This window comes from Nicotiana sylvestris, chromosome 3 (genome assembly GCF_000393655.2).
Source record: "Nicotiana sylvestris chromosome 3, ASM39365v2, whole genome shotgun sequence".
NCBI lineage: Eukaryota > Viridiplantae > Streptophyta > Magnoliopsida > Solanales > Solanaceae > Nicotiana > Nicotiana sylvestris.
The window spans coordinates 158,718,845-158,734,077 of NC_091059.1; the positions used below are offsets into that span (position 1 = coordinate 158,718,845).

A 15,233-nucleotide genomic window follows, 5' to 3' on the forward strand; every position below is an offset into this window, starting at 1 on the left:
ACTTTGTGCGGTACGCACAGCACTCAACGCGGGCGCACCTATTTTTGTGCGGACCGCGTGGGTGAGTTCTGGGGCCTGCAACCCCTGTAGACCTGCTACAACTATGATTTTTGCACTAAAACATCCCGGAACCTACCCGGAACTCCCGGAACTTCAAACCAATTGTACCAACACATCTCATGACATCGTTCAGACTTGCTCAAAACTTCGGAATGTCACAACAATATCAAATCACCAATTTAACATAGGATTGAGGCCTAAGAACTCCAAGAACTCTTAAATTATGCTTTCGATCAAAAGGTCTATCAAATCTCGTCCGAATGACCTAAAATTTTGCACACACATCCCAAATAACACAATGAAGCTACTACAACTCTCGGAATTCTATTCCGACCCCTATATCAAAATCTCGCCTATCAACCGGAATTTGCCAAAATATCAATTTCGCCAATTCAAGCCTAAATCTTCTCTACAACTCCAAAACTCATTTCGATCGCACTCCTAAGTCACAAATCACCTCCCAAAGCTAACCGAACCATCGGAACTCACTTCCGAGCCTTCTAACACATAAGTCAACATTCGGTTGACTTTTCCAACTTAATCCTTCTTAAAAAAAGACTAAGTGTCTCATTTCTTACCATATCCTCTCTGAACTCGAACTAATAAACTCGATCACATAAAACACGGATAACGAAGCGTAAAGAAGTTGAAATGGGGGAAATGGAGAGGTAACTCATGAGACGACTGGTCGGGTCGTCACAAAAGCACAACCTTTTTCCCCTTTTTGGCATCATCGAAAATTTGCATAAAATGTGAGATAACTGGATTTTAAAAATTACTCATGGCCACTGGGGCTACTTCGGATGCAATCATGAATTAATCATCATAGATCAAGCTAAGAATTTTAACCATAAAAAAATGTAAACAAACAGTTAGAGCAGAAGACAATGAACTTCATTGATGATTGATAAGATTCTACCACAGAGCATAAGAAGAAATAAAATATTGGAAACATGAGCAAAAATAACAAAAAATCCTGAACTAGGTCACTGGTTGATCTACACTGGGCTTGGAGGCTTAAGACAGGGAAGAACTAGGTGCTTAATTTTTGACTTGGAGGAGTTTCAGCATACCTTGAAGAATGCTATCATTCTTCTCTTTTTCTCTTGCTAGCTCAGTTCCGAGAGCATCTCTCTTAGTCTCCACCTCAACCAACTCTTCTTCAGCCTTTCAATCTCAGCATCCTTAGCCCCACATTCTTGCACCAAGGCTCTGACCTTGTTATTCACTGGTACCTTTCTTGATGAACCAGGTTCTTTAGGAGTGACATTGGCTTCATAATCGCAAGCAAGCAGAGTATTAATCCAAAAATGATCTAGTTGTACTAACCTCCCACTTTTTCATAGGTACATTGAAATGTGCAAGCACAGTTGTGAGAATGAAGCCATATGGAATGGTATGAGTTTTGGTTCCATTGATAACTCTATCAAGAAGCTGGAATATAGCTTTCAGTTACTTTCTTCAGCAGGTCTGCGAGGGTTTCCTCTACAGATGAACCAGGTTCATCTCCCCAAACAACCATTACACTTGCGCTTGGTTAAACTCACAAGAGTGGGTGAAGAATCAACCACTCTTGTCCCTGTTCCCCTCACAGTAGTCCTAGCACCCTTGCTTTTTTATTTTTATTTTACCACCAACATCTTTAGATTCTGTAGTCTAAACACCTGCCATAGATCCTACAAATCTATTCTCCAAATTTGCAGCAACTTTAGAAATTGTCTCAGGAGAAACTTTAGAATCAGAAGATACCTGTTCAGTTTCGAAAGAACCACTTTCTTCCCCCTGAGTAGAAGACTTAAAAGAATCTAGGTAGTTTAATACAGTCAGGAGTCTTGAACGTAATTGGTTCACTTGTAACGGATAAGTTCACAAGAACTTTGGTATTTGGTAGGACTCTGCTCATGATCCAAATATAGTTATTTCAAATTATGCAGAGTGTAGAAAATATACCGTATTATCTTGATGAACCAGGTTCTTCACTGATAATTCTCTTGTGTAAGTCTAAATTTGCCAAAATAGAGAAAATATCATTAGAGATTAATGAGTCATTTTAACACATGGCACAAGAGTATACTATAAAACGTATGAGACTGAGTAAGATTTAATCTAATTATACACAATTTATAGACTTTCTAACCAATTTTTTTTCAATTTTTTTCATTTTTTTCGTTTAACCTTGAACTGGTCATTTTAGGTGATCTTAATCATCCCTAATTCCAACCTGTTCCTCTCAAAGTGATCTCTACTTAAGGCTTTTGTGAAGATGTCAGCAATTTGCTTGTCTATAGCACAAAACCCATAGTGATCAGGCCTTTCTTATAGTTGTCCCTCAAAAAATGGTGCCTAACATCTATGTGCTTAGTTCTCTTATGTTGAATCGGTTTCTTTGTCATACTAATAGCACTAGTGTTATCATAAAAAATAGGGATGCAACCAACATCAATTATAAATTTCAATAATTGTTGTTTGATACACAACATTTGAGCACAACATGAAGCAGCAACAACATACTCCGCTTCAGCAGTAGATAAGGTCGCTGAATTTTGCTTTTTGGTAGCCCATGACACAAGACATGAACCAAGGAAGTGTGCCATACCTGAGGTGCTCTTCCTATCCACAAGGAAACCTGGATAATCAACATCAACATATCCTACTAGGTTAAAATTACTACCTTTTGGATACCAAAGGCAAAGGTCAGTGGTGCCTTTCAAGTATCTCAATATTCTCTTGACATCAGTCAAGTGGGACTTCTTTGGATTTGCCTGAAATTGAGCACAAAGACCTACACTGAAAATAATGTCAGGTCTGCTAGCAGTAAGATATAAAAGAGAACCAATCATTCCCATATACAACTTCTGATCAACAGATGAACCAGGTTCATCCATATCCAATTTCGTGGATGTTGTAATAGGAATGCCAATTTCTTTGGATGTTCCTTCCTGGTTTTGTTACTAAGGAATATGTTCATGGACAGGTTCCCTAGAGGTTTGAGGATCAGTTCCTCTCTAGTCAGTTCCCCCTATCATGTTGCCCTAGGTGGAAGGACCTGTTCCATCACCTGTTCCTTCCTGATGCATCTTCAGGCTGGACTGTGGTTTCACCATTTGAATTTCTTATCAGCCCAATCTCTTCATTATTTTATTCCTGCCTCTCAGAAAGAATGTTAGTTTTAAAAAAATAACATATACATTTTTTCTACACGCATAGTTCTTTTACTGTATATCTTATAAGCTTTACCATGTAAAAGAATACTCCCTCATCACTTTTGGGATCATACTTACCTAAGGAGTCTTTGTCATTATTATGCAGAAAGCACTTGCATCTAAATGCACTAAGATGGGATATATTTAGCTTTCCCCCTTTAAGTGACTCATAGGGAATCTTCTTAACAAGAAGTCTAGTCATGCAACTATTTATGATGTAGCATGCAAAAATTCAGCAAACTTAGCATTTTTAAATTCAGCTCCATGAGTAGACCAAATTGATGCAAGTTGATTACCTAATTGTTTCTGATTTTTTCTAAAAAAAGAAGTAAACATGTCAAATGCTTCATCTTTAGATGTTAAAAATGATGTCCAAGTAAACCTAGAGTAATCATAAACAAGCACCATCACATATCTTTTACCACCTTTGCTTAATATTCCCATTGGATCACAGAGATCCATATGGACTAGTTCCATTGTTCTGGTGGTGCTTACCATTTTCTTGCATTTAAAAGAAGATCTTACCTATTTCCCCCTTGCTCAAGCCTCACAAACTTTGTCTTCCTTTAACTTGATGTTAGGCAGCCCTATCGCCAGATCCTTGGAAACTAATTTGTTGAGTTGACTCAGACTTGAATCATTGTCCAACACACTTAAGCAAGTAAGTTCATTTTCTGAAAGTGTGGACAAATCTACAATGTATGTATTGTTTACTCTTTTTCCTTGCAAAACAATCTTGTCAGTGGTAAGATTAAACACAAAACATTTGGTAGAGGTGAATGCTACCAAGGTACCTCTATCACATAATTATAATACACTGATTAGACTGTAATTTAGGCCATCTATAAAGTAGACATTCTCATTAGAGTGAGAATCAGTCTTACCTACCTTTCCAACCCCAATGATCTCACCTTTCTTCCCTTTTCCAAAGGAAACATTACCTCATTTGAGGTCCTTAAGTGAAAGGAACTGGTTCTTGCTTCCTGTCACATGCTTTGAGCAACCACTATTCATGTACCATATATGGCTGCTCCCCTTCATTTGGACCCGCAAAAGAAAATCAGGGGATAGTCTTAAGAAACCAATCTAGTTTGGGTCCCTTTCTATAGGCAAAAGGGTGAATTAGATTCTTTTTAGCCCAATCTGCCAGCCTGTTTTTTCCTTGAACAAATTCTTTATTCTTTTGACTAGCCTTTTCTTTTGCAATACATTCACTTTTATAGTGACCAGTTTTACAGTGTGCGTAGATTTTGTTCTCAGGAAGTGTGAGGTACTTGATTTTGGGATCCACTTAGGTGCAGGGGTCCCGTAGCCAAGTCCTCTCTTATTGCTACTATGGTGTTTGTGTAGCCATGAAAGTGCATCGGAGGACCTGTTCCATTTACAGGTTTCGTCTAGCTCATACTTGACCTTGCTCAGATCCTCCTTTAGGATTCTTATCTGCTCATCTCTTTTGTACAACTCATCTTTCATTATTCCTACATTTTCTTCTAAAGTGAGTTGTGTGTGATCAACTTTGTTTTTACTAGTTCCTAATTTCAATTTATGATTTTCATATCTAAGCTCTAGGACGGTTGTATCAAGTTCATGAACCTGGTTCTTTAACTCAACATTTTTACTATCACTTTCACTAGCCCTAAGTTCCAGATTTTTGCACTTAGCTTTCAAAATCACACACTCCTTAGACAGTTGTTCCTTTTCATTGTTTAGATCCTCAGATTCATCAATGAAATCTAGGAGTAACTCAGATAGCCTTTCTTTAGACAAAAGTTTAATCTTGTCTTTTAGTTGAATTATACTTACCTCAGATTCCTCATCAGATTCTCCAATTGCCATAATTGCTTGTTCATCTCCATCTTCATCCTCTAAGTCCTCATCTGAGCTTTCTCCCTAGGAAGCAACCATAGCCTTTGTTGATCCTTTGTTCTTCTTGGGTTGAACCTGTTCCTTCGTTCAGCTCTTTCCTTCTTCCCTTCAATTTCACATTGAGGGCAGTTGTTGATGTGGTGATCAGTCTTCCCACACTTGTAATACCCCTCATTGGTTTGTTTTTCAGGAACCCTTGGTTTGCTGTAGCTTCCACTTCTTGAAGGATCCTTTCCTCTAATTAGGTACTTTTTGAAGTCTTTTGTGATCATGGCCATTTCATCCTCCTCTAGATCAGCACCTTCAGTGATTTTGAATACTAGGCCGCTTTCCTTCTTGGGTGCATCCATTTTCATGGTTTACCTTCTAAGTTCATAGGCAGTGAGATTTCCAATTAGCTCATCCAACTTAAGAGTGGCAATGTTGTTTTATTCCTGAATAGTAGTGATTTTGCTTTCCCAAGAGACTGGCAGAACCTTTGTCAAAATCTTCTCAACTTTGTCTTCTTCAAGAATAACCCTTTCTTCATGGTGAAATTCTTATATTGAGAATACACCAGTGTTCCTCTGGACCTCTTCACTTGAGGTGTTCCTTCATGAGCCACTTGCAAAGTATCGTAGATTTCCTTAGTAGTGGTACAACTTTGAATTTTGCTATACTCGTCTGGACCAAGTCCACACACAAGCCATTTCTTGGCCTTAGCATTCTTTTCACATTTCATCAAGTCCATAACATTGCAGTCAACTCTTGTTTTTGGCACGTCTACTCCTTCAGCATTCTTCTTCATGGTAGCTAGGGTACCATCAGTGATAATGTCCCATAGCTCATAGTCTTCTCCGATGATGTGATCTCTCATCCTATTTTTCCACCAAGAGTAGTACTGGCCATTAAAGAGTGGAGGCCTATCAGTGGATTACCCTTCCCAGTTTCCAGGCGGTGCTCTCATCTTGATCTATTCCTAAGGTGTTAGCCTCTTCAAGGATAACCTGCTCTGATACAAACTGATGTTTTATACTTCAATACCACATAAGGGGGGGGGGGTGATTTGTGTGGTAACCAATTTTTTGCTTAAACTGATTATGGGAGGACCCGGTTCTTCTATGTGTTCACTGTTACGGAATAATAAATACAGAAATTAAAGAACATAGAGATTTTACGTGGAAAACACCTGGCTCAAAAGGTGAAAAAACCACGACCTACCTTCCAGTAGGATTTTCCGAAATTCTCCACTAAAATCACTAAGCCAAAACATCATTTACACAACTCTTTGTAAACCTAAGGATTACCTCTAATCCCGTTGTAGCACACAACCTCTAACTATTGGGACAACTTCAAGTTAACTCTAACTTGAATACTTTGAGTACCTATTACAATTGCCTCTAGATAAAGCTGAAAGGTACAATATAAAATACCTACTACAATTAAAATAGAAATAAAGAAAGACACATTAAACTCTTTATGGAGCTGGTTCTTCAATCTGGATCATGAAGCTTCAAGTTTGCACACTTGAATCACACATGAACTGCTTGAAAAAAGCCTTGCTATTTTGCTCTCAATTCCCATTTAACTTCTGCGTTTTTGTTCAACACCTGTAATGTGAGAACATCCTGCAATTTATAGAGTTAGTAGATGAAGAAATAATTAGAGTTTTGATGCAACTCTTCCTTGGTGGACGAGTTCTAGTTGATCTCAACTTCTAACTCCTTCCATATCTTGGATAATGTTCTTTTTGTGTAATGAGTCCTTCTCCTTATCAATTATGCAACCTTTTCGTTCAAGAGATATTAAATACACCAAGTTAAGCTTATCTCCTTCACGTGCATCCCACATGCTCGAATCTTCCCATTTTTGTGCACCTGAGGGATGGACCTGAGGGATGAACCTGGTTCATGCCTGAGCTTCCTTTGTCAATCTTCAAAACTAACCTTCACTTGGGCCAACACAAATAAAATCATGAACACTGAAAGTTGTTTGAGCTTATCATTAGTGATACTGAAAGGTTGTAGCTAATAGGTTAGTTCCCTGTGGGATTCGACTCCGGACTCTTAAACCAGATTATTTTTGTAGCGATCGCTTAGTCCTTTTTATAAGGCATAGTTGGGCGTCATCAAATTTTGGCGCCTTTGCCGGGGTTTAACGGTGTTATTCGTTACAACTTGAAAGAATTGCTAAGATTTTTAGTTTAGATTAATTTTTTGTGATACTTAAAATATTTCCATTGAAATTCTCATGTTTGAATTCTTTTGTGCCTAAAGTGCATGCCTATATGCTCCTTGAGAATTGGTGAACTATTATAAGGTCTCTCAAATCCAAAGAAAGCATTCCGGACATTGAATCAAGCTAACAAGAAGGGCAAATAGCTAAAATCGAATGAACAATTCAAAATTAAAATGAGTTACGTCAAGAACATCAATTGGAACAATAAAAATAATCAAGTTGACCCAAACATTAGAGTGGTAGCACCTGCTGTGCCAGAAGCTGCTCTATATGATTGGGCGTAACCATCTGCTGATAATCTGCCAACTGCAATTGCAGTCCCTCCGATACAAGCAGAGACGTTTCAAATTACCAACAACATGTTGCATTTGCTGCAGAATAAAGGTTTGTTCTCCGCGTCGTACATCGAAGACTCACAACAATATCAGAAGAATTTTCTATCAATTTGTGTCACTCAAAGACAGTCGAATTTGACACCCGAAGCAATCAAATTGTTACTGTTTTCGTTCTCAGTGTCTGGGAGGCTTAAAATTGGCTGAATTTGCTCCCAATAAACTCCATTGCTACTTGGGAGGAACTAGTCAAGCAGTTCTTAAACAAGTTCTATCCACCCAACAAGACTGCAAGGCAAATTGATAAAATATTGCAGTTCAAGCAGATACCAACTGAAACTTTGCAAGAAACCTGGGAGAGGTTTAAGAGCATGTTGGTGAAGTGTCCACACCATGACATCCTAGATCAGATACTAGGACAGAGATTCTATATGGGTTTGACTGACAACATGAAGGCCAATGTAGATGCTTCAGCCAGGGGTGCATTCTTGAATCATTCACGGTGTAAGATTTTTCTTGACAAAATGGTTCAAAATTTAGGCTGGATGACGAGGGATACAACACCCACTCCAATAGTGCATTTTGTTGCTGTTGACCTAAAAAATACAAATGTAGAAAATATAGCCACTCTCGTGACCCAATGAGCTTGTTAACAAAGAAAATTGATGAGATGGGCACGAAACATGTTCATATTATTGACACAACAAATGGAGGCCTATGCACTCCCTGCATACGTCAGTCATATGTTTGCTCGTGGAGTGGAGAGAATGATAACTAGGGCTTCAGAGAAGACATGAATTATGTAAATAATTTTGGGGGTCAGAGGCAAGGTGGACAATAATAGGGACCTCAAAATGAGCAGTATAGACCAACCTAGCAAGAGTACAATACCAATCCTAGGGGATCACGACCACAAGGCCAAGTTGTGCCCTATCAAAGGAAGCAGGGTTACAATCACAAGCACCAACAATAGTTGGCTTCCCAACAGCCTCATCCCCAGCAGGTGACCAGATAGGATGATAAATATATGATAGAAATCAAGGGCATGCTGCAACAAATCATTGGGATAAATGGAAGGATGCAAGAAAAGTTAGCCACACATGACTCAGCTATTAAAGGCATTGAAACTCAGTTAGGCCAACTGTCCATGGATTTGAACAATCTTCCCTAGGGAACGTTACCTGCAGACACAAACATCAATCCAAAAGAGCAGAACCCGAATCAGTTAATGGCAGTAAGTCTTAGGAATAGAAGGGATTTGGACAGAGAGCAAGAAGTTTCTCAATCTAATAGAGACGACGTGCCACTTAATCCAGTGCCATTCGAGATCAATTAGTCCAACGGAGCTCACAGAGGTTGTAATTGAACAAGCACAAGTTGACAAAGGCAAGGATAAGGAAATTGAACATCTCCCAGAACAGGTAGTGGAAAAGACTTCTAATCAGGAAAAGACACAAGACAGTGGGCAGAAGCTAATTCTAGCACCATTCCCTCAAAGGTTCGCAAAGCAAAAGAAAGATGATAAATACAGGAAATTCATAGAAATGCTCAAACACATTCAATTAAATATTCCATTAATGGATTCTTTGAGGGAAATGCCAGGTTATGCTAAAATGATGAAGGATTTGATGTCACGAAAGTTTGACTTACAGGACCTGTCTACTGTAACTCTAACTCAAACTTGTAGTGCGGTAGTGGCAAGACCTATGGCTCAAAAATTATCTAATCCCGGTAGTTTCACTATCCCGTGCACAATTGGAAGTTATGCTTTTGCTAAAGCATTGTGCGACTTGGGCGCCTATATCAACTTGATGCCCTCGACAATCTACAAAAAATTAGGTATTGGCAGAGTTAGACCGACCTCAATGTTGCTACAATTGGCTGATCGCACAGTGAAAAGGCCAATATAAATTCTGAATGATGTGCTTGTCCAAGTAGGGAAGTTTGTATTTCCTACTGATTTCATTAGTCTTGACTGTCAAGTTGACAAAGAAATACCCATAATTTTGGGAAGTCCGTTCTTAGCCATTGGTAGAACATTGATTGACTGTGAGACTGGAGAGTTGAAAAAGAGGTCAAATAATGAAGAACTAATATTCAATGTTCAACAATCTATGAGGAGGCCCAGCAAATTTGTAAATTGTTCGCTACTGGAGGCAGTTGATGTAATACTACAAAAGGAGAATGAGACCCTTAATGTTAGAGACCCATTAAAGCTTGCTTTATGAATTTGGAAGATGTGGATTGTCTACAGTTGGCAGAGTGGGTTATGGCTCTTGAGGTCAAGGGTTCTAGAAAAGGGAACCCTAGTTCAAGCCGCTACACTTAGAAGAAAGAGAAACACCACCTGCGAAACTGTCAATAGAGGAGTCATCACAGTTGGACCTGAAACCGATTCCAGCTCAACTCGGGTATTCTTTCTTAGGGCCTAACTCTACTTTACCTATTACTATCTCATCTGGTTTGTTAGTTGTGTAGGTAGAACAACGCCTATAGGTGTTACTGGAATGTAAGACTGTTATTGGTTGGGCCATGGCAGACATATATGGTATCAGCCCGGCCTTCTGCATGCACAAGATTCTCTTGGAAGACGGGCACAAATCTTCCAGGGAACATCAAAGAAGGCTGAACCCTAATATAAAGGAAATGGTGAAGAAGGAAGTGATTAAGTGGTTGGATGTGTGCATCATCTTCCCAATCTCGAATAGCGTCTGGGTAAACCCAATCCAATGTGTTTCATTGAAAAGTGCTATGACTGTTGTAAAGAATGAGAATAATGAGTTGATCTCTACTCGTACAGTCACAGGCCGGAGAATATGCATGGATTATAGAAAATTGAACACTACCACCCAAAAAGACCACTTTCCCTTGCCATTCATTGACCAAATGTTGGATAGATTGGCAGGGAGGTCTTACTTCTACTTTCTGGATAGATATTCAGGGTACAATCATATCACAATAGCCCCCGAGGACAGAGAGAAAATGTCATTTACTTGTATGTATGGCATCTTTTCCTTTCGAAGAATGCCGTTTGGCCTATGCAATGCACCTGCCACTTTCCAGATGTGTATGTTAGCCATTTTCACTAATGTGGTTGAAGATATTATGGAAGTCTTTATGGATTATTTCTCAGTGGTGGGGAATTTTGATGACTGTCTTCACAATTTGAGAAGAGTGTTGAAAAGGTGTATGGAGACAAACTTGGTGCTGAACTGGGAGAAATGCTATTTTATGGTACAAGAAGGTATAGTTTTGGGGAATCGAGTGTCAAGTAAGGGTATTGAGGTAGACCGTGCTAAGGTTTATGTGATTGAGATGTTGCCACCGCCCACTTCGGTCAACGCAGTAAGAAGTTTCCTTGGGCACGCCAGTTTCTATAGACGATTTATAAAGGAATTCTCTTAAATTTCTAATCCCTTATGTAAATTACTTGAAAAGGATCACCCCTTTGTGTTTTTTGATGATTGCAGGTTAGCATTTGAGGAGCTTAAGAAGAGACTGGTGACTGCACAATAATCGTTGCACCCGACTGGGAGCAGCCGTTTGAGCTCATGTGTGATTTGAGTGACTATGCTATAGGAGAAGTTTTGGGGCAGCAAAATGACAAAATGGTGCACCCAATTTACTATGCAAGCAGAACGTTAAGAGGTGCACAACTCAATTATGTTGTGACTAAGAAAGAGATATTGGTTATGGTGTTTGCATTTGACAAATTCAAGTCTTATTTGATAGGTTCAAAAGCGATTGTTTATACTGAGCATGTAACACTTAGGTACTTGATAGCAAAGAAGAAGTCAAAGCCACGCTTGAACCATTGGGTTCTTTTTCTACAAGAATTCAATTTGGAGATCTGCGACAGGAAAGTAATAGAGAACCAAGTAGCAGACCACTTTTCACGGTTAGAGGGAGCTAAAAATAAAGTAGAGGTTGAACCGGATGCACGATTGCTAGCAGTGGTAATGGAGAAGATGTCTTGGTATGCTGATATTGCTAACTATTTGTCTAGTGGTATTGTGTCTTATCAACTCTCTTCGATTCAAAAGAAATGGTTCTTTTGTGATTTTTGGTCTTATCTGGGATGAACCTTTACTTTTTAAAATATATGTGGATAATATGATCCGGAGGTGTATCCCCGAGAAAGATCAATCTTCTGTTTTGGAGGCTTGCCACGCTTCACCATATGATGGGCACTTTGGAGGAATTCGGACAGCTACAAAGGTGATGGAGTTGGGTTTGCATTGGCTGACTTTATTCAAGGATGCCCATGCCTGGATGAAAAGTTGTGACGAGTGCCAAAGGATCGACAACATATCTCGTTGTCACAAGATGCCGATGACTACAATTCAAGAGGTGGAAGTGTTTGACGTGTGGGGGATTAATTTTATGGGACCATTTGTCAGCTCGTATGGTAACAAGTGATCACGTCCAAATGCACACCTCTAACAAGGTATGACACAGTCATTTGCAATAATAAAACCCAACAAGGAGTCAGGATCAAATCCACGGGGAGCTAAGATGGGAGTAATTAGTATATATTCATAGTGAGTATGTGAAGTATCTATATTGCACTTCCACAAACAGGGTTTTGGTTTTACTTCTAAAATTAACTAAGGATTGCAAATCTAAATGTATAAAACTAGAGATGATTATTTTTGAATATTTTTCAAAGATATAAAAAGGCCTAGGGCTGTGACCATGACCTAGGTATTTGCCCAATGGGATAAAGACTTTTATGTTGTTTGATTGACTGGGGTGTATTATAGCTTACAAAACTACGTTGCCCACTCAATACCTCTAGGTTAGATAGTGATTTTGCCCAATTTGGCTTTCTCGAGACCAAATGGGTATCCACTAAAATGGTTGATAAGAGCTCAAACGGGTTGTTACTATGTCTAGGTTGAACCCTTTAATTGGATTAATCAATCTCTCAATTGACTCATTTCCATATTAGCTAAGTTAACCTAGACTAGGTCTTTTTTTCTCGAGAAGAGCTAAGTCAAATAGACATAAAGCAATGTTTGCAACCATTAATTTCACAATTGAAGCATGAAACTAGCTACATAACAAACATCCATTCATAAACAAGCATAAAATTAATTACCCATAAGGTTTATACACTAGGTTTAGGTCACAATCCTAGTAAAAATCTAGCTACTCATAGTATAAAGAAGAAAAGATGATAAAACTCATATTGAAAGATTAAAATATATAAATCCAATGTTAAACCACCAAAATAAGCTAAAGTGGTCTAAAAGAGCAATGAGAAACAACTACAACACTTTTTAATTTTCAAAACTTGACCTAAAAAGTGAAACTATTCTATTTATATAAAGCTGGAATTTTTTAACAAAAATTCTCTTTCGGAGGCTCTGCGGCCGCACAATTGCATGTGCGGTCCACACTTTGCTTTAACTTCATAGGATTTGAATCTGTGCGGCCACACAATTCTAAACCGCGACCGCATCTCTCATTTTCTGCGGTCCGCACATTTCTTGGTACAGTCGCATAGGGCTTTTCTGAAAACCACACAAATGTAGTTGGAGCCGCATATTTGGTCTTCTGTGGCCGTACAATAATTGTGCGGTCCTCACTTCCTTTGATCTTGAAATGAGAACTCTCTCAACTTCTGATCTTGCATAGCTTATGCGGCCGCACATTTCATGTGCGAACCGCACTTTGACTTGTCTCAGGTAAGCCTGCCTTCACAATATGCTACCGCAGATAATATTCTGCGGTCCGCACTTTGAGCTTCTGTGCCTATTTTTTTCTTGAGTTTAGATCACTCCTTCTTGAGTTAGATTTCATCTTAGTGGCTAATCTGCCAATACTCCTACGATTAAGCATATTTTATCCGTTTTTGGGAACACAATTAAACATTTTTGGACTAAATGAAAGCTAAAAGGCGCTAATAAGTAGTCAAAATCCCTACTTATCAACTCCCCCAAACTTAAACTTTTGCTTGTCCTCAAGCAAATAAGGTAATTCCCACCTCCACAAGTTAAGAGCTATTCCAGCTGTTCTAAGATGCATCAATCACACATTAAGTTGGACCAACAGTTACCCACAACACTTATGAATTATCAACAAGGCAATGGTTTGAATTTTTAAGCACAATTAGTTCTAATGTGATATTTGAGCATCAAGAATTGACTTTATTCATCAAGGAAGCTCGCTATTTATGTAGGTCATTGTGGATCCCAAACTCCTCCTCCTCTACTCTCCGTTAGCATATCTCACTTAAGATTGTAGCACTCAATTCAAAGATTTGTGAAAATTTCGCTCATCTCTCTCAAAAGAATGTCACAAGTACGGCTCTAAATACCATATGCTTTCCCCTCATGTAGATCACCACTAATGTAAGTTCACTCGACTTGAAGTAATGTAGGGATTTGGAATGTAATGAAGGATTTTGGACTAAGGTTGGGTATATTGGAATAGAACAGGTTCATCTTTCCTTAAACACTCCAGCTTCTCTTTTCGGCTCATGTTTTGCCGACTCTTTGAGGCATTTACTTTTACCTTAAGGGAACTAGAGAGACTTCACATCACTCTTTCTTGGTCATGATATTCATTTTATCCTTCTTTGTTTTCTCCATGCTTTGCATCGTTACTTTTCTTTGAATCCCTTCAACTCTTCAACTTATTCACTTTCTTTTTGCATTTTTCTTTTTGTTCTTTCTTTCTTTTTCTTTTCCTTTCCTTTTCTTCATTTCTTTTTTCTTTTTATGGCTTGATAGCTTTTTCAATCTCCTCGTCTCTTCCCCAAACTTATGTTCTAGCCAATTGTTTCTCAAGAGTGTTAAGGGAAGCTCGGGTGCCAAGAGAGGGTCACTACAAAATGGGTAAATGCTTGTAACATGGTTATCTAATAAGAAAGGTTTTAGGCTCAAATGGGTTGAATAGGGATAACAAAGTTGGTAGGACATGGAAAATTTCAAACGGGTCAAGGAGAGCTTACAATCACTTCTCAAACCAAGAAAAACTTAAAAACTTTGCTTAGAAACACATTCGGGGCGAGTTTTATACCATTCGCACGAGTACTTGGACTTGCAACAAAAACATCTCACCTCTCACACAGATGGATTGTTCAAGAGGATAGAGTCAAAGTCCTACAACAATCATATTTAAGATTGAAAATGACTAATGATTTGACTAAACCACTCGATGATTGCTTAAGTCAACACAAGAGTCAGAAGGTCACTAACTAGAGCTATTTCTTTCCAAGAACTTGTTTTTAATCATAAGCACATAGTTAAGTGAGCTGGTACCAAGTGAAGTATGTTTGACTCTTTGAGTTTGAATCAATTAGGTCTTCTTATTCATTATTACTACTATTCTTACCTAAATATCAAAAACGGACTCAATCCCTTAAAAAGGTTGTCATGCCATCCATCATTTGGAAGAGTCATCAGGTTCACACAAAAACTACCTTTGGAAAGAACCGTGACATTAAGAAAAACAAAGACTTATTGTCCACTTAAACATAAAAAGAAACTACTAGATTAAAAAGAAGCTATTAGATTAAACAAAAAGCTATTAAATTAAATATTGACTA

General features: G+C 38.5%; 1 protein-coding gene across 1 annotated transcript; it reads right to left on the reverse strand.

The window, feature by feature from the left end:
- Positions 1 to 5,610: 5,610 nt before the first annotated feature.
- LOC138888241 (uncharacterized) lies at positions 5,611 to 5,985 on the reverse strand. The gene has a single exon (XM_070170068.1). It carries the CDS (start codon positions 5,983 to 5,985, stop codon positions 5,611 to 5,613), a length of 375 nt encoding a protein of 124 aa, XP_070026169.1.
- Positions 5,986 to 15,233: the final 9,248 nt, after the last annotated feature.

What these genes read in the sequence shown, in the direction of transcription:
- LOC138888241 (XM_070170068.1), bottom strand. Translation starts at nt 5,985, where the DNA reads ATGAGAGATCACATCATCGGAGAAGACTATGAGCTATGGGACATTATC.